The 19,822-nt window shown below is 36.5% G+C and overlaps 2 protein-coding genes across 8 annotated transcripts in view; one reads left to right on the forward strand and one right to left on the reverse strand.

The window, feature by feature from the left end:
- The window catches only part of Hnf4 (Hepatocyte nuclear factor 4), a 44,381-nt gene extending 29,462 nt beyond the window's left edge, over nt 1-14,919 (forward strand). For 3 of the 7 annotated variants that reach the window (XM_046618773.2, XM_046619277.2, XM_046619366.2), the window contains 6 exons: nt 8,338-8,539; nt 8,807-8,901; nt 9,041-9,177; nt 9,418-9,691; nt 12,532-12,684; nt 13,330-14,919. In XM_046618773.2, coding sequence (XP_046474729.1) covers nt 8,338-8,539; nt 8,807-8,901; nt 9,041-9,177; nt 9,418-9,691; nt 12,532-12,684; nt 13,330-13,838 — 1,370 coding nt within the window. In that variant the 3' untranslated portion in view covers nt 13,839-14,919. Of the gene's footprint in view, nt 1-2,011; nt 2,039-3,456; nt 3,575-8,337; nt 8,540-8,806; nt 8,902-9,040; nt 9,178-9,417; nt 9,692-12,531; nt 12,685-13,329 lie in introns of those variants that run through there. The other 4 variants (XM_046619105.2, XM_046618855.2, XM_046619021.2 and 1 more) reach the window with 4 other exon arrangements.
- A 329-nt stretch (nt 14,920-15,248) lies between these two features.
- On the reverse strand, nt 15,249-19,565 carry Psf3 (DNA replication complex GINS protein PSF3). The gene is made up of 4 exons (XM_046619547.2): nt 19,376-19,565; nt 18,855-18,999; nt 18,630-18,759; nt 15,249-18,023 (listed from the first exon to the last, which is right to left on the reverse strand). Exons 1-4 carry the CDS (start codon nt 19,479-19,481, stop codon nt 17,790-17,792), a joined length of 615 nt encoding a protein of 204 aa, XP_046475503.1. The 5' UTR covers nt 19,482-19,565; the 3' UTR covers nt 15,249-17,789.
- Nucleotides 19,566-19,822: the final 257 nt, after the last annotated feature.

The following is a 19,822-nucleotide window of genomic DNA, read 5'->3' on the forward strand; positions in this document are numbered from 1 at the left end:
CGAGATCGCGGTTAGAATAATACCAATAGAATCGTGTATACTGTCATGTGCACGTATAATATGCGTAATATAAAGCATGTTCGTTCACGTGACAAAAGGAAATGCAGTTTCATTTCAATGATACGTGCCGCGGTGCTGTGAATAATTGTGACACAACGAAATCATGAGTCAGTTCTGCGATCAGAAACGACAAAGAGATTGCGGGGCTGATCCTTCGAGACACGGGCGACATTGCAATTTGCACTCCGTTACAACGTGTACGAAACACGTGCCTTTGGATATTTTTTATAAAACATACGACGATATTTATAATCATCTGTTTCGTTATTCGGTAGAATTATTCTTTCGTCTTTTTTTAAAAGAAAGAAACAAAAAAAAAAAAAAAAAAAAAAAACATCTCTTTACAACGATCGGAGCGAGGTGACTAAACGAATGAACAAAAAGGTAGAGAAAAAAAACTAACCGAGAAGAAACCGAATTTTTATCTCCTTCTTTCAAGAGGCAATTAATCGATCGTAAAAACGGTGCTTGAAATACGTTTTTTCAAACATTATTCGCGAATAAATCGAAGAATGTGTCGATGCAAAATATGAGTATTTAAACGTACGTGTTATTTGTGAATTAACGATAAACTCAAAATTATAACTCGGATGAGGATAATTTTCGATATATTTTCCTTTCCAAATTATGCGTGTTTAGAAATCTGTAACGTGCCGCAACGTGCATATTGTAATTAGGTATACATTTATCGAAACAGAGACCCAGGATGGCCACTAAATCTTCATCGCGAAATTCCCTGACTTTTCCAAGTTTTCCCGACAAAACTTTGTAAGATAACATTTAGGAATGTTCAAAGTTTTCAAGAGAACCTTTCGCCGATGGTAAAAAACATTTGTATTCCATCTAATTTGTCTAAGGCTTAAAAAAATTCTGGGACGTATTTGTATGAAAAAAAAATAAATATATATATGTGATAAACGATTCCCTGACATTTCCCTGGCCATTCCACAATTTCAGAATTCCGTGACATTTTCCAAGTTTTCCAAAATTCTCTGACCAGTGGCCGCCGTGTAGACGTTTCACGAGTTGCGTGTCGCCGTATAATAATGTGTGTATACGTATAAACACACACACACGTACGTATATATTATCATGTACACACACGTTAGAAAGACTGTCATGCAGGTGAAAAGTAAAAATCCTGCCCGAAGGCAGAGATTGTATTATTAATACTCGGCTTAATCTCCGTGTCACAAACCGCCATCCATACATGCGTATGTGTGTGTGTGTGTGTATATGTATAGGAGGACACGTGTGGGGCTTTTGGAATTGAGTAAGACATAATTTCTGCGGGCGTTTCAGGTAAAATATAATCTCATACACGCACCTTAAATCGCCTGCGTTCTCTGTATATTATTACACGCATACGTGTATACATGTAATACGGACACCGAGTCTTTCGTAATGAAAACCCTGCGGTATAAACATTCGTATAAAAGATAATATATTCACATTGTAGCTGTTTCAACAATCCGAATACGTGGTTCTAAATTTTTCGGGTAATCAAACGTTGCATCAAACTCTCCTCGACTTGTTGTAAGATTGTTGTAACTTGGGGAAAACAAAAACAAAAAAAAAATATCAAATCGCCGAATTGCAATGACGTATTAACAACTTCCGAGACGTAAAGAGAGTAGGACAAACCAGTTTTCGTGTACGTGAAATCGTTTTTTTTTTTTTTTTTTTTTTTTTTTTTTCCGCCCGCGTCTCTAACGTTATATATTTATATGTTTGTCCGCTTATCTCGATCTCTCGCTGCATTTAATGCAGGTATGCACGTACATGTATGTATGCATATACATGCATGTATACGTTTATACCTACCGCGTTTTGCCTGTTTTGCCTGTATAATAAAACGACCAGAATATAACCAACAACCAGCGGTGCTTATAAGCATCTTTCATACGCACCTTTACTGTCATTATACAATCGTCGTCTCAGCGTGAGTCTCGAGGTGTCTATGAAAATGAATGTAAAAGTAAAAACCCAACAGGATGTGAATATATATATATATATATAACAGAAAAGCGAAAGAAGCTGAGAGATGAACGCGTGTATGAGATATTAAACGAATATTATACGTCAGCGTAATAAACGACGCTTTTTCAAAGTAATATATAACACGCGTTAAACCTATGAATATAGATAAATGATTGTTTTGTATATTGAAAAAAAAAAAAAAAAAGAAGAACAGAGAAACATAAAAAAAATTACTTTCTATTTTTTACAATGTACATACAATGTATGATGTGTCCATTAAAGTAATGTGAATATAAAACTACGTGTGGAAAATGAGAATAATAACAATTTTACTAACAAAATGTGTGCATATATTCGTCTACGTACAGACATTGTACGTAATATCGGATTGCCTCGAAAAAAAAAAAAACAGAAAAGAATATTTTTTTTTTCCATCTCCGGCCCATGAATTCATAGTTTACAACATAATATTGAACCTCGTGAAAGGAAATCGTTGTAGCAATTTTTTTTAAGCGATCCCGCATCGACATTTGAAATTCGCCATTTAATCAACGCGTAAAGTAAGTCAATTTTGACGGTTGGAGGGAGATAATAATTTTTCCATACAACGGAGGATACTCTGTAAGCCGAGTGTTTGACAATTTGTATGTTTTCTTCGAATCGGCGCATCGTAGATGATTTTTAATCGCACGATCTTCGAGGTATTCAACATTGCGTAAAACGTCGTTTTTCGCTGTTTCGTAAAACGGACACCTAGAATAAATACCCAGCTTCGTCAATGAGCAAATGCTATTTATATTCAAAGAATTCAAAGACTGACCCGTGGAAATTTTCGATGCAAAAATAGTATTCATCAAACCAAAATATTTATCTATAGTTTCAATTAAAATAATTCGGCATTTTATTTTCCCGATAGGATAAATCGAATTGTGAATTCAATGTATTTCATCTGTCTGACGAATATTATTCAACGCTTTGTTGCAACCAAGTCAAAGAAGCTGGGCGTTTATCCTAATGGATAAAAATTTTTCCAAGAGGTGAAAAACAACGTTTTGCGCAATCTTAAATATCTCGAAGAGCGTGCGGTTAAATATTTTCCACAACTCGCCGATTCGAAGAAAAAACATACAAGTTTTCAAACGCTGTCGTAAAAACCTTCGTCCATTGTACAAAAAAAAATAAAATTATTATCTCCCTTCAACCGTCCGTGGAATTGAATTTTTTTACTCGTTAAATTAAATGGCGAATAGAAAATCTCGATGCAGCAACGCCTGAAAAAATCGCAAAGCGATTTCCCTTTCTCGAGTTTCAATATTGCGTTAAAAACTATACGATTTCGCAAAGCGGAAGGTTAAAAAAGGTAAATGAAGTTTCTTTTTTTTCTTTATTTTTCTTTTTCTTTTTTTTTTTTTCGAGTCAATCCAACATACGCTAGAATACGTCTATTTAGGATGTATGCACTTGGCTCTCTCACCTCGCAGCCTCTTTCCAAACACCAGCGTGTCACCTTACACAATCGGCAATATAATTATACGTAAGTATACGCATACGTACGTGGGACAGAAAAAGTAATAATAATTGATGAAGCGAGTGTTGGCAGGGGTCGCGATAACTCGCATTATTATTCGCTGTTACATCACTCTTCGTTAATCAGACACGTGATACGTATACGAAGAGGTGGTAGAGAGAAAAAAAAAGAAAAAAAAATTTGCAAAAAAATTTACTACAATCACTTTCGATAATTCACTTTTCTCTTATTTGAACTCAGCTGCGACAATTTATTTTTCCGACCGTCGTTTCGTTATATATACACATTACCTTTGACGTTCGTCAAGATCTTAGTTGTAATGTGTGCGATAAATCTTTACAAGATGATAATAACGTCGAAATTGCGATTTTTCAAAATATGACGCTAAAAGAGGATGGAGGGGAGGATTAAAAAAAAAACATCTCGTATACTTTTGCCGAAAAACATCCTCGTTCCAAACAATGCCCGAAGCCTTCGTTAATAACAGAGTTATGAAAACGCGAGTATAATAATTTCGAATTTGCGTGTATACGCAAGTGTGTATAATAGACGTTATGTAGGAACCGGTATGTCACGCACGTATGATGCACATGCTTGTAACGTATTTACGGGGAACGTCGGAAGTTGCCCGGAGGCGTTGACGGCGTGTTACGTCACGAGAAGACCGGTTTCTCACTCGTCATCGCGACTCAGCGAAATTGTATCGAGTCATTCATCGAATCGGTGCGATTGTCGTTTTTTCGTGCAATTTTTATTTCACGCAAAAAAAAAAAAAAAAAAAATGTGTATTACGTTGACAAATTTGAATCTTCGGGTAGGAGAATCTTTGCGCGGTATCGCTGATATTTAATAATGTTATTATACTTGTGGATGTTTGATTAATAGAGAATTGGGAAATTCGATATTTGCGCTCAAATTTTACTAAATTTAAAGTGAGATTCTCGATTATCGCTGATTAGGAAACGGGCATATCTATTATTCATTAGATTCTTAACCCTTTGAGTCAGGCATTGTTAAGCTGAGTGAAATTTTATGAGGAGATAGTATTCTGTGATTTTTTTGGACGCTGATTGTGAGTCTGAAGTCGAATGTCAAAAATTCAAGATGGCGGAACCAATACGACGGACGAAAATTTCAAATTTGATCAGATACGGTCAAGAAACTCTGTCCAGTAGTTTTTGGGGTCGCCGATTGGCTCCGAAAAAAATGGAAAAATTTCGCTAATAGTTTGTATCGGAACTACTATATTTCTATGTAATAATTCGTAAGGAAATCGTGTTGTCAATTTTTTGTTTTTTTAAGGAATTTTTACAACCGTTTACTTGGATCGGAAAATTTCGAAGAAAAATCAAACAATTAAAAAAACCCCTATTAAGTAAAGTCAGAGATCTTTGACACCGAAATAATGTAAGTAACTCGTAGAAAAAAACAAAAACAAAAAAAAACATGCAAAACCCGGAGACCGGATTTACGTACAAGATTTGTCGGTACGGCCCATATATTATTATATATTCGACTCGAATACCTGCGGTAAAAAACGAAGGCAAATACGAATTCACCAGAAATGAAATGTTTCGAGTTATGTAACTTGTACAACGATAATCAGCATGCGGCTCAAGGATAATTGCGGAAACGCTGCGATCATAATTCCGAAATGTTAACATAGCGGACAGGTGTAAGATTTTTGAAATTACAATTTTTACCGAGTGACGTTCGTGAGTTATTATTACTTGCCGTCAGCTTCGCGTTACATTACTGTCGTCATTGCTTGATGTATCGCCACGCGTATAATACAAGAAACTCTTGAATTAACCGGGTAATAATTTCCGTAAATAAGAGGCTCTCGCCAAGTCCTTCGAATATACGTACATGCGAGTTGATTCGAAATTTTTGAAAATCACTAAAAAAAAGAAAAACGTTTCGCATTTATTTACTTATCTCAATCTCTTATTTACACACGGGATACGATTATTTATTATATAAATCCGCGGGTATTCCCTACGTGATTAAAAAAACTGTCATTATTTTCATCGATGAAAATTTTCGACTCGTACACTTCTCGCATCATTCATTTATCGTACGTTACATCGCGCCTGATGATAAAGTTTTCAATTGCAAACGTAAAATGTTACGCAAATAATTGGTAGAATCTAGAATCTCGACGTGCACGCAAGATTGAAGTTTCATTTTTATCTCGATGATATTATTATTCGATGAACCGTACAACGTGAGGTGATGTAACGACTCGTTATCCGTTATCTCTCAACGATCTGATCTCGATATAATATAATATAAATTTCTACACATATATCGCTCGGATCAGAAGGGTTTATATTATATATTAACGAGCTATCGATCATTGCATCCTCGAAATTAACGCTTATAAACCCAAAGATAGAATGGGAGTGACCGTGCTTGAAAAAAAAGCTGCGTATAGCGAATATGAAACAAAATGGAATGAATGGTACACTGAGAGAAATTTTTAGTTCCGGTTCTTAACTATTTTCACTTTTTACCACAATCGAAAAATATAGTTTCAAGTACGTAATGAAAATTAGTTTTCTAGCCGTTACCGGAAAGTCTAGTATCCGTTGCTATTCTTTCTCGTTACGATCACTGTTGCTATATTTTCTTGTAACTTTTGCGACAATTTAATGCTCGTGCAAGAATAATTTTACGTTAAAGCCTTTTTTAACCAAAAAAGTATAGTGAACCTCAGAAACTGATTTTGCGTTGCAATTACCGAAAAAAGATCGACGATAGCGCAAAATGTTTACGCGTACCTCGTTTTTCCCACCTCCAACAATATTCAAACAGTTTTTTTTTTAACGATACCTGTTTTACTCAATTTTTCTAGCTACTGTAACGAATGAAATTTTTCTCAGTGTAGATAGTTGATAGTACAACGCATATAATTATTCAACTTTACATACTACTGTAATAATACCGGTTTCGTTTCCTTGGCTAGCGGATTTATTCTTCATCATTTTTTTTCTTCAGCTCTACTAATTGCAAGGGAATAATAAACGTTAAATGATCGATGGTATCGACAATGTTACGTTTGTTAAGCAAACGGAGATACATTACGCAGATAGTTTACGATTACAAAGTGAATTAGGAATAAACAAGCGAGCAAAGGTGCGAGTATAATTAACCTTCAAAGATAGGATGCAGGGGAGGTTAATCGAAAGGTTTTAAACAATTTAATATCCATGCCGAGTTATAACGAACGTAGAAATCAATCCCAACCAGTTACGTGCTTGTGTGGTTGGGGGAAAAAAAAATAAAAATCAAGTAAGTAGGTAAAAATTATTTACGATACGTGTACGTAATATATAATACATGTTATACGCCTTAGCCGACGCAGGCTTATGTCGGATACAACGAATTCGGACCTTGAAAATTATCTTTCAGCGATCCGTAATGACGTGCGAAAAATAGACAGAGAGAGAAGAAAAAGAGAAAAAAATTATGAGAAATGGGAAACGTCAAAGAGCGAAAAAAAAAAAAAAAAGGAAAAATAAATAAGAGGATAAAAAAGATATTCAGAGATAATGCTCGAAGCCTACGAAGTCTAATCTATCAAAATTAAGATTAGAGCTCTGCCTCTCGATCCTGCTTGTGAAAATATAGAATTAATTACGCATCAAGTATATTTCACGCGTTGTCTGCAGCAGCTGCGATCATTTGCGGGATAGATGCGAATTATTAATTTATATTATTAATGAGGAATATTGCGGGGAAAATTGTAATTTTTAAAGTTTAATAGTCAAATTATGCAAAACATAACGACTTCAAAGTCGCTGAAAGAGAGACAAAAAAAAACAAAAAAAGAACAAATTAAATTTATGCAGCTAATTCGCTTTGAACTTTTTCATCTAGGAATATTTTGCGTTACAGTATTCGTTCCTATTTTCCTCGAGATCAGATAATAATTTATCCAGCGATTCTACGGCTCTGTTTCTCCTTTCGCTTTCGCCCAGATTCAGGTTTCGACGATTACAGAATACTAGCGAGTCGGTGTAGTAATAATTTCCAAGCAAGTTTTATTAAACCGTGCGTTTACAAACTTAATCAAGATATATATTATATAGTTTAGGCAACTTTAACCGTCTGGGAATTGGTTTAAAAAAAACAAAAAAAAAAAAAAAACACACACACTTTATCGTAAGATCGTTTCAATGTAACGTTTTTTATTATGATTCACATCGCGTTAATTGTTTATACGGCATACGATGATGCGTTATTATGTTAATTAGGTATCGCAATTAGCCTCAGTTGTTTCGAAAAGAAACAAACAACAAAAAAAAATAAAATAAAATAAAATTGAAATTTCTGAACACCGAATTATACTATCCTGATGAATTATTTATCACTTATTAATGAAAATCGTCCGTAACAATATACAGACAAAGAGAAAAAAATGTACATATTATTTGACGTTGAAATGGTCAAACGTAAAATCGAACTAACGTCCAAAGCTGGAGTGTCAAAGACGATAAACGACGGCTTATCGCGACCCCAAAGATTCCGGAGAGAGGAAATAAAGAAAAAAAAAAAATGCGTCGAATAAAAGCAAAATGAAACAGTAGAAAAAGAGGGTGTAACGAATGGAGAAAGAAAAATCGTTTAAAACTATTAAACGTTCAAACACTATAATTAATAACATACCAAGATAAAAATAAAAATTCATCCATCGCGATTCTACACTAAACAATATTATTTACAAGGAAATGGCAAATAATTTAACATTTTCCTCTACGTTACAGACGCGGATTTGAGCATGGGGGCTGGCGGGGCTGGTGGGCCAGTTTTGGGCCTGCCAGGGGCCGGTGTGGCCGGCGTTTTGTCACAGCACTGTGCGATATGCGGTGACAGAGCGACGGGGAAACATTACGGCGCAGCATCGTGCGACGGTTGCAAGGGTTTCTTCAGAAGATCCGTCAGGAAGAATCACCTCTACACGTGCAGGTATGTGTAAGAGACACGCGAGTCGAAATTGAGAAAAGAAAAAAAAAAATATTCACACCTCAACAAACCAAAAAATCAACCTTGCTTGTAAGATACGTACGAGCACAAATTTTCCCCAAGGGGGTTTGTAAGCTTTTTCATTTACGGATATTGAAAAGAGTTGCAGTTACTTTTAAAAAATGAATTCACAAACATCAAATTACCTTGCCACAGGTGCGATTGTGAAAAATCGAAATTTGTGTACGTATATACATCGTTTTGCTTCAGGTTTAGCAGAGCGTGCGTGGTGGACAAGGACAAAAGAAACCAGTGCAGATACTGCAGACTGAGAAAATGTTTCAAAGCCGGCATGAAGAAAGAAGGTAATTAATTTTCAACGATGCGATAGAAGAGAAAATTTTTTATTTTTTTTTTTTTATTCAAATACGCGGCAAATAAAAATAATTCCAAAAATTCGACGCAATCCTTGACTCGCGTTTTTCGCACAATATCTTTTTTCAGCCGTTCAAAACGAAAGAGATCGAATCAGCTGTCGAAGACCGAGTTACGAGGAGCAAGGAAACGGTGTCGTCGGTTTATCCGTGGCTTCGCTTTTGAATGCGGAAATGCTCAGCCGTCAAGTTGGCGCAGCGTTAGAGGTTTGTATATAAAATGCGACGCTGTTGCGGAATTTTTTTATTCATTTATTTTTTTTTTTTTCCAATTCTATCCGCATCAATTTCGGTAAAAAAGTTTAAAAAAAAAAAAAAAAAATTCAAATGCGAGAAAGGGAAAGAGGGCTCGATTTTTCTGCCAACTTTGTTTTGATTTTTTTTATTTTCTTCCTTCGTCGTTCGTTTCGCAACCTTATTTACAACGTTGACAAAACGGATTCGCAGCAGCTCGGAAGTCCGAACAGCGAGATAGATCTGAGCACGAAGCAAGTGGCGAGTATAAACGACGTGTGCGATAGCATGAAACAACAGCTATTAATTTTGGTGGAATGGGCGAAATACATACCGGCCTTCAGCGAGCTCATTTTGGACGATCAGGTGGCCTTGCTGAGGGCGCATGCCGGCGAACACCTTCTCCTCGGTGTTGCGAGGCGCAGCATGCACCTCAAGGACGTTCTTCTCTTAGGCAACAATTGTGTAATAACAAAAAATTGTCCTGGTAAGTAAAGCTCCCGGGCAATATGCGGCGCCAAGCGCGTACGTATAAATCATATGCATATATATACATATTATTCTTGTTGGTGTTGTTATTGTTATTAATTATGTACGTGCGAATAACGTACGTCGATTTGTTTCCGTGTTGTACAGATATAGATCGTGTATGGGGCATTCCGTGACATCTCGATCGAGATTCTACGTCGATGTTCTCAGATTGGTTTTATGATTTTTTTTTTTTGTGGTATGAAATTTCACGACGACAAATGTGATCGCAATTTTTTTCATCATTTTTTTCACCCAGCGTGCCTCAAGTGTGATTTAAGAAGCTTCTGAAATCTGAAAAAGAAAAATCAAAAAAATCTTAAAAAATGTAACGTAATTATTGACACCTGCGTTGGAAGATGGAGATTTCGTAACTTTGAACGACAAATAAGACTGAAAAGACGAGAAAAAACAAAAAAAACAAAAATTATTATTATTATTCGATTGCATTTTTGAAATAAGAACGAACGTAGAATCTTGATGGAGATGTCATGGAATGCCCTATATATATATATATATATATGCATATAATACAGATACCTATATACAGGCCCTTGTTCTTCAGTATTATATGGTATTAATGCGGTCAGGGATTCGGTGTGGTGCATGTACAGATAATTATTTTTTTCTTCATGTCGTGTCGCGTGGGAAGTTACTAACAAAATGTTAGCTATCTCTTATATTTAACTCCCCCCCCCCCCCCTCCCCTCCCCCCCCCCCCTCCCCAAAATTGTTAAACACTGGAAATGCACGTGTCCGAATCAGTAGATTTCGCAAGTTGAACATTTTCTACGGTTTTTTTTTTTGTTAGCATTCTTCGAAGTTGAAATGTTACGAGCAAATTATTATTCTTGCCATAGTTTTCTTCGACCTGAAATAATATCCCTGAGTAATTAACGTATTGTACATAATCCTAGAGCCGAACTAAAATCGCAAGCGTGCCAACAACGGCGGCCATTTTGACTTTTTCCTATGTAGTGTACGAAATTCGAATCTATCGATTGTCCCAGGCAAGTGGACTTTCTGTATCGTTGAATAATCGTTTAATTTGCAGTACAGATTTGAACGTGCTTTTTTATTCTTCGTAATTCAACTCGAGTAATTCATTGGTATGCGTGCACTTGTGTTTTTATGTGGCGGCGGGTATGAAATTGTGGTTCATTTATGCAATTCTGAGGTACACGGTTTATTGAACAGTTTTTACTCAGACAAATTCTTAGCTCTATAGATTTCCGTAATATCGCACGTATTTGATGGATATCGAGATATCCTTCAGAAGTACGTGACAAATATTTCGTGTAGGTTATCTGTATAAGAGCGCGGGTGTTGAATGTCGAAATTTTTCACAATTTTTGATAACCGCGAGTATATTAAATGTGTCGGTAAATCGTTGTACAGTAATTTTAAGAAATACTGCATCGGCTCACGACTTTTATTTTCAACACACACACAAACGCACGTATCAATTTTCTTATTTTTGTCATTTTATCAGACGATCGTTGGAAAATGTCGCTCTCTATAAAACGCAATATTATAAGTCATAGTCTAGGTTGCGGATCAAGGTGAATATGTTATTATACACTTGTCTGTGGAGCGTTAATCATCGGACATTATACGCTGCATAAATAAACATTTATTTTTACGTAACTTTGTTGATGCGATAACGGAGAGTAAATAAATATGTATACACCTATATATACGTATAAATCGTAAATATTCGAGAATATCTCAACTGTCGCAATGTCTGCAACATTTAAAAATACCTATAAATATTGTACACTGGTATAAAACGTCTGGCTTGAAGTGAATTGATTGATTGAATTTAAATTGTGAAAATAGAAGTATAAAAATGCATGAACTCTGCATGCAAAACTGCACGCCACTGTAACATATTATTCGTTTCTCCATATGTAATGCAAATGCGGATGAAAGTACGTCAAGGCCTCGAAATGAAGTTTCTTTAAAGATTCAAAAATAGTACATTATGTTACAAATGTGGGAAATGGGCGATTTCCATCGAGTGTGAAGTAAGCAGCGTGAGCCGCAAAGCGAGCGCTGTAAATACGCGAGTCGGATAACACCCATCCTCACGTGTGACACACGCCATCTTTACCAACACCTGTGAAGGAAAGTTTGAATTGATAAGCAAACTAATGTAATTTGAGAATTCAGAAGAAGTAGACCAAGGACAATTAAGGGGGCCAGAAGCATAGGCTCGGCTTCGTGAAACCTAACCTAAGCGCGCCAACTTCAGGTTGAACTCGGACCAATTACGTCATCGGAGGCGCGTATCGGGAAAGGTGCGCATGCGCCAAGGAAACCTTAGTGTGTAAAATTGTGAATTTTAATATACGCATGCGCAAGCGTCGTTTTACCGCACTTTACGCACGCTCCACAGGCTTTGTTGATCCAACTTTCCAAGCATGTGTTGAAAAGAGATGATTTTTCTCTAATTACCCTGAACTAACACACGCTTCAATTTATACCAAATCAATTCGGGTTCTTATTGTATTGCATAATTTCGTCGAACATTAGGGATAGTTTATTCGTATATTCATATATCATTATGCACGGCAATGGGGTGTAGCTAGTTCGACTGAGTCCGGCGTAATTGTTCTCTGTGTTTATATTATACACCTAGAGTTGCATGGTCGTGGAATATGGTTCTGCTGGATAATGGATATGCCTGTACATTTACCTGTCGCAATGCATCGGTGGTAACAGGAAGGCACTTGATTGAAAATATGATTGCCGGGCTCAGTCTAGATTTTAAGAAGAACGGTATAACCGTTGTGTCAGTAATCTTGTTGTCCACAGAGGGACGCAGCCAGGACCTCGACATAAGCAGAGTCGGGACTAGGATTATGGAAGAGCTTGTCAAGCCTCTACACAACGTGCAAATCGACGACACGGAATTCGCTTGTCTCAAAGCCATAGTGTTCTTTGATCCGAGTGAGTATCCAATCTTAAAAATAATAATGTAAATCGACTAAGGAAGCAAGCCTCGTTTTACACTACGACATCATCTTCGCCCGAGTAACGTATCGTTTCAAACCTCGGGAAATGACGATAGTTTTCGCAACTTTGGACTAGTACAGTTTTTGTGATAAGAGTTCACGCCCACGCTTAACGCACTTCATGCGCGAGCCAAAACGGCCCCCGCTCCGCCAAAAAGTGTCAAATTTTCAAATGGCGATATCTCAGCAACCAAGGCATATTCGATCAAAAATCAAAAACGGCGTTAATTCGGAGGTCTTGCACTTTCACCACGGGAAACGGGAACCCGATCCGCGACATCGGAGGTCCCTAATCCCCTTGTCAGTGCAGCCAATTGAAAACGCCGTTAGTGCAACTTACTTGACGCGAGAGAGTTTGGCGTCTTCCCGTTTCGAGTATGTTGGCTTCCCTGTCTAGCGTAAGGAAAACATTGCCGCGGTACGATATCGCCGACCAATAGAGTTGAATTACCTCGCGCATGCGCAGTCGAGGACCGACTGTGCCGTACGTTTGACACATCCTTAAACGTCATCAAAATTCATTCCCCCGTTGTATAAACGATTCACTAAAATAACAGAGTGTAAAACGACTTTTCCACAGACGCAAAAGGGCTTAGCGAGCCGGCCAGAATCAAGCATCTCCGTTACCAGATCCAGATAAACCTCGAGGATTACATAAGCGACCGTCAGTACGACAGCCGAGGTCGTTTCGGCGAGATCCTCCTGACGTTACCGGCCCTCCAGTCGATCTCGTGGCAAATGATCGAGCAGATACAATTCGTCAGGCTGTTCGGAGTCGCGCACATCGACAGTCTCCTCCAGGAGATGCTGCTCGGCGGCGCCACGGCCGAAAACAACGGCTCGGCGTCTCTGCCGATACCGAACGCGCCCGGAAGCTACGTCAGCAGCAACGAGAGTCCGAGCAGTCCGCTGACCCCTGCTCATCCCGGTCCCCTGAGTCCCCAGGACCACATGCTAGCCGCCGGAAGTCCGCCTGACATGATGCTCAGGGACCTCACGTCGATGAGTAACGAGGAACACACAACAGCCGCCGGTTTCAGGATGTTCAAACAGGAGCCAAGCCTCGAGGCCGAACCGCCGGGTTTTTGACTAGACGATGAACTTCCGTCCATTTATCCGGAAGAGATGGCCTGCTGAAAATCCTCCTCCTCCTCCTCCTCCTCCTCCTCATATTCGTTCCTGCAAGCTCATTATTATGTGTAGTGCACGATCGACCTTAAATTTCGATGCAAGGTGTAATTATCCGAAATCGACAAAGACGCGACAGTGAGGACTAATCGTATTTGGGGTATCGGGCCGGGAATTAGAAATTACAGAAACGGACGAGAAAATTTTGTGCATGATGATTCTTTGAGTGATATCCAGTCGGAACACAATGATATGATGTTGATCGATCGGTAATAAAAGAGGAATCAATCACGGATTGTTTAAAAATTGAAATTTTGAAACGACAAAGACAATTTGAATTCGGTATACGATTACCGAGAAAAAATTTACTTCGCCATTTTTTCCTGCCAATCTCTGAATTGCGTATAATACGATAAGCTGCGTTTTAGACGATAAGTGTTCAGTGTGAGGAACTGAGCAACGATGACGTATATATAGTCGGAAGGATGACTGATTATATAGAAAATATCCAAAACACTGCGAGTTTTTGATACCGCGTATATATTTATACACCATTGTGAACGATATAGCCATAGATGATCAGTGCCTTGATAATTGCTCAATATATAATTTCTATATCAAAGTAATGATATACGGAAAACTATTGTATACAAGAAACAAATCGTTGATAGATTTGAAAGAAAAACAAACAAAAAACAATGTGGCATTATTTATATACCTACGATAAACAAAATACCTAAGCGTGTATATTCGTAAGTATACACGCGTAGCATTAATTGAAATTTATTAATGCAGGTAAAACTTGTGATAAGATATAATAAACATCTAAACATATACATAATAAATAATTGAAAAAATTGAAAAACTTATACGTGCGATCTTACGATTAATTACCATTATGAAATAATTCCGGAGTAGGAATTTTGAGTGGTAGAAAACGAAAAAAAAAAAAAAATATACATCAGACACTCAAATTTGAGTAACTTTACACGTAAATTGCATAGTATAATAAACTCAATTACTCGAGTGGGAGAAACAGAAATCGCGTGAATTAAGTGAAGTACTTGTCCGAATAACAAGAACAAAAATGAACAAAGGGACGGTAGACTAATAATCGAATATGTAATGACGAAAGCTCGTAAGCAATGCAACTGTAATGACAATAGTTTAAGGGTATAAATTAACGATTAAGTTTGTAAACTTGCAAGTGCCAATTTACGCATGTTTACTAAGTATACGCGTATAATAGAGAAAAATTTATTCCTTACAAAATAACACTTTGCTCAAAAGCGATATTTTTTACTTTTCGCGACCTTTGGTGACGTAGCAAAAGTATTAGATTCGGTCGCAAATCACTTTTTTCAAATTCAACGAATCTTTACGTTTTCGAACCTCTAGAATTCGAAAAACAGTATAAAGAAAATGTCGGTCTGTCCGGCAAACTCTCGCGACGATACGGGAAACGACTGGATGAAAAAATTTGAAACTTACAGAATTTTTTACAATCAAATGGTGGGCATGAAAAATTGCTACAAAGAAAAGATGCAACAGAAAGGAAGGGAAACTAAAACGATCGAAGGGTTAGAATGAGTTTCTTTTTTCGTTTACCGATTTACAAATTTTATCTGTATTATCCACAACCTTTTTTTCTAAATACAAGTTTCGCTTTTTCATTTTTCGCTTCCGGTTTGTCGCTAAAAATTGTCTCGAATAAAAAAATTTTACTACCACTTTACCTTGGGTGAATAGAACTGTAACTTTATAACTGACGAGAAGGTTTATATAATAATATATTTTATATAAAACTTAGATATATTAAAGATTTTACAATAAAATATTATAGAAGTTTAGGACGTATGGAATGGGAAAAAAAAAATTATATACATTCCGAAATCAATAATAGGAAAAAACTTGTTGTAAATATCGTTGTCGTTAGGTATTAAATTCTGTGTATAGTATACACATTATTTTGTACAATCGTAAAATTAAAAACGCGTCAATTTACTAAAGACGACGTAATTTATGCGCAGTACGCGTTATTTTTTTTTTATTTTCATTTTTTTTTTTTATTTTACTTACGAGTAACGTGAGCCATTGCAATGCAATTTGTTATAGTAACACCGTAAATATTGGTGTATGTTATATATAGACAGGGAGATTCAGTCTACAGTAATTTTGAAATTGAAATATTATTATTGCCCCAAGATCATAATTATTGCAATTAATAATTACAGGGCTGGTAGTATTCAAGTCGTTTCAAGAAAGTGAAAAAAACCGACTGTCAGACATAAAAAAAGCAAATAAATAGTGACCGATCATAATTAAATATAGCAATTAAGCGAAAAGTGTCGCCACAGTCTTATTCATTTCATCAGAAATAGCCCTATTTTCATTTATGTCACTGAATACGGGTTTTCATTGTTCGTGACATCTTTTTCCGCATTAAAAAAAATGCATCACTGTACACGATATTGAGTGAATGAGTTACAAGTGAACGATAACTCTGATTTACGAATTTATTGTCCTTTCGGGCAAAACATTTCGATAAAGAAAGAATGATCAATGTTATCATAGTTGATTTTCCAAAATAAAACTGAAGCTAATTTTTCTCCTGAAAATACTATAACGCTTAAAAAAAAAAAAAAACAGAATCTTGTCCATAGCGGATATCACGTAAGAAAAAAATTGTGCAACAAAATTTTTTCTGCACGAAACTCAATATTACGAACGAGAAAATGACCTGAAAGATCATTTCTTGGAAAAAATAACAAAAAGTGACTCCGTGAAAAAAAAAAGTGTACAATAGTGAGAAAAGTGACCGACTACCAGCCCTGTACTTGTTATTTCCTATTACAACTGTTAGCATTAATATTATTGCTGTCATTGTTATAATAATAATAATTATTATTATTGTTAGCGTTATTCAAAATCTGAAGAAAGAGAGAAAATAATTTCAATGAGAATTCAGAGAGTTTATTACAATTTGATGTGGAAACTCGACCGAACCCAAAGCAATAGTAAAATATTATATTTTTTTTTTTTTTACTCCACAATGAGGTTTACGCATAAAAAATAAAACTTTCCTATATTTTTAACAAGCTAGAAATAAAAAATTTTTCAGAAATGAACAAACTAAAAAAAAGTCACATTGCACACGCCCGAATAGAAGATATAGCGTATCTTTCGCTTTCAATTAATATTGTTTACATTTCATTCTTTCGTTCTCTGTACAAACAAACAACTTATGTGAACTCACATTCTCGTTGTTGTTGATTTTTTTAAAAATTATATCTCTTCGACCGTTATGAAATGCGAATAGAATTGCTTACAAGAATCGTTCCGAGTTTTTGTTTGTTCATTAAATCAATGAATAATTAGTGATTATTTTCTTTCCATTCTAACCTTACGTAGTCAATGGGTTGTGAGATAAATGATGAACCTGTTGTTTGTTGCGTGATTAATGTTATTATTATTATTATTATTACTATTATTATTACAATTATTACTGTCATTATGATTTTTCTAACGTTAGCAGTTATATCATGTGACTGATTTCGTTGGAGAATATCACGGAAGAGAATATTTACATTTGTTACCTAGTAATAGCGATAATTATTCAAACCTATCTATTTCACTTGTTCAAATAAAGGGTTATAATTGTACAATTCTAAAACAGCAAGAGTGTACCTCTAATTATTCATGCATATAAAAACAAATTTTGACCCCGTCATCCTCACCCCGAGTATTCAAGAAACGATTCAATTTTATACAAGGAGTTATCTAAAGTCCAGCTTTAATTTGATCATCGATTCAGTTTTCAGGAGAGTTTCATCGATTCGAGTAGCTTGCAAGACAGTACTGTCGGCAAAGCAGAGTAATAAATGCGTAAGAGTATCTAAGAATTGCCCAAAATCACGTATTCTCATCCTCTAGCTCCGCTCGTTTTCGTTTCTTATGATTAGCTACCATCTCCGATGTCTCAATACTACCGCCGCCTTCCTTCAACCAAGAAATCAAGAGACACCTAGACTTTCTACCTGTTAAAAACAACTTTCTCTCCAGAATAGGAAGCTGCAATCCTACCGTCGGATCTGTTCCTGTATTATGAGCCCAGTCCATTACTAGTCTGAACCGCGATTTGAACGCCTGAAAAGCAACGATCGCCGTAGAAATAATGAAAGAAAACAAATACAAAATTTAACAAAACGTCACTATCTTAGAGAATCAATTCGAGACAAAAGAAATGAAGGAAAAAACATCACATGTCCACCATTTTTCGGCGAATATCTATGTGCATTTCAGTCACAGGAGTTATACCACTCACAATACTTGACTCGAGGAATTACCAACGCCTAAAAATCTTTGTGAAATTGTTGCGAACTTTATAGATTATAAGTGCACTTTTTCAATGCAAATTTGTAAGCATCTCTGCATATTTTTATCAGGATTGCAGGAAAAAACTTCATTCGTGAGAAAACGCATGAACACTAGTGAATAATATTCAGAACTCAACTTTACGCACGACAGTAGGATGTAAAATTTTCCGCGACAAATGAGGTCAAGATTAAAATTTAGTGAGCATTTCTACCCAGGGAGCAGGTGTTTCTCTTCGCAGTTGAGTAATTATTCAAAAAATGTAAATAATTCTACCTTCTTATCCAGAGATTTTCGGTGAACTTTTCTCTCAGATTTGTCTGTGTAATCTCTACGCATTTTTATGAGAGATATAATTAAGATGTTCAAAAGAATTACCTGCAATAGTAGATCCTGAATAAGGTTGCAATCGCTATGCTCGTATTGAGCGAGGTGAATTCCGAATTCATAGAAATAGCAACTCCACTTGTTTAGAGCCACCGCGCATGCGTCTGCAGTTAGAATTTCACTATGGTGTAACAGAATTGAATATGTCAGTTGTTACATGTACTGATAGCTGCTCACGAACTCTTTCAAATAATTCCAACACATTCATATAATTACCGGTATGCCTCCTTGTATATTTTAGGAACTTCTATACTGACGAATGGATGCGTTCTAGAATTCATGGGGTACGCAAGCCAGTGAGGGAGGTCCAATTTTGTTCCTGATTGCAGATCTGGCGACTCCGAAGACACGTCCAGGTAGCCTGTGTTCAAATTACTAAGTAAATGAAACGTATGAAATCTAGATTGCTACATTCCTTCATCACTGCACACATAACATTGAGATTAATAAATACAAAAAACAGTGTTTCAGACTATAATTCGAAATAAACGTCACTGAAAGACCGGTTTCAATTTCGTTCGCAGGTTATGTCATGACGGAGTAACGAAATTTGTAGAAATTAATCATAGAACATGGTGGTAAAGAGAATCCGAAACTGAATGAAACCCACATCCAAGTCATCAGCATCAATTCGACATCAGAATATCAATGTAACGGATAGAATCATCGAGGTCATTGCAGCGTTTCGTCTTGTTGTGATGCGTTAGGTTAGGTTAGGTTTTCGTTGATAAACTCACCGAGACCTGGCAGTTTGACTTCGATCTTGCATGACACGCGTTCTTGACTGGAAAGAATATCGTCGATCGAGAAGTAATTTGGCATGTAACTATGACACAACGACATTTTGCACAATGTTCCTCGCTGTTCCGGCGCGTACGTTACTGTACGTTACCGCATTCCGACTTAACGTCAGGCGCTGCTGGACGGAACCTTGGAGTATATAGACATAGTGGAAGCATCGACGTTGAAAAAGTATCCCCGAGCCAGTGAGAGAAAGGGACGTCGTAATACAACATGCGCTCTCTTTCTACGGCAGAAGCGCATCGTTGTAGTATTACTAATTCCCTCACTATACCGTTTTCTACTCACAAGAAAGGGGACACCAGGCTTCGTCCACGTCTATATGCTCTTAAGACAAAACGAGTGAATTAGTTCTCAGTACTGTCAACAATCTTTTAACAGAG

The sequence above is a fragment of the Neodiprion pinetum genome, chromosome 1, assembly GCF_021155775.2.
Source record: "Neodiprion pinetum isolate iyNeoPine1 chromosome 1, iyNeoPine1.2, whole genome shotgun sequence".
Taxonomy (NCBI): Eukaryota; Metazoa; Arthropoda; class Insecta; order Hymenoptera; family Diprionidae; genus Neodiprion; species Neodiprion pinetum.

What these genes read in the sequence shown, in the direction of transcription:
- Psf3 (XM_046619547.2), bottom strand. Translation starts at nt 19,481, where the DNA reads ATGTCGTTGTGTCATAGTTACATGCCAAATTACTTCTCGATCGACGAT. An exon ending in AGTCAAACTGCCAGGTCTCG is followed by an intron (nt 19,000 to 19,375) that starts GTGAGTTTATCA and finishes ATTTGAACACAG; the next exon opens with GCTACCTGGACGTGTCTTCG. An exon ending in ATATACAAGGAGGCATACCG is followed by an intron (nt 18,760 to 18,854) that starts GTAATTATATGA and finishes GTTACACCATAG; the next exon opens with TGAAATTCTAACTGCAGACG.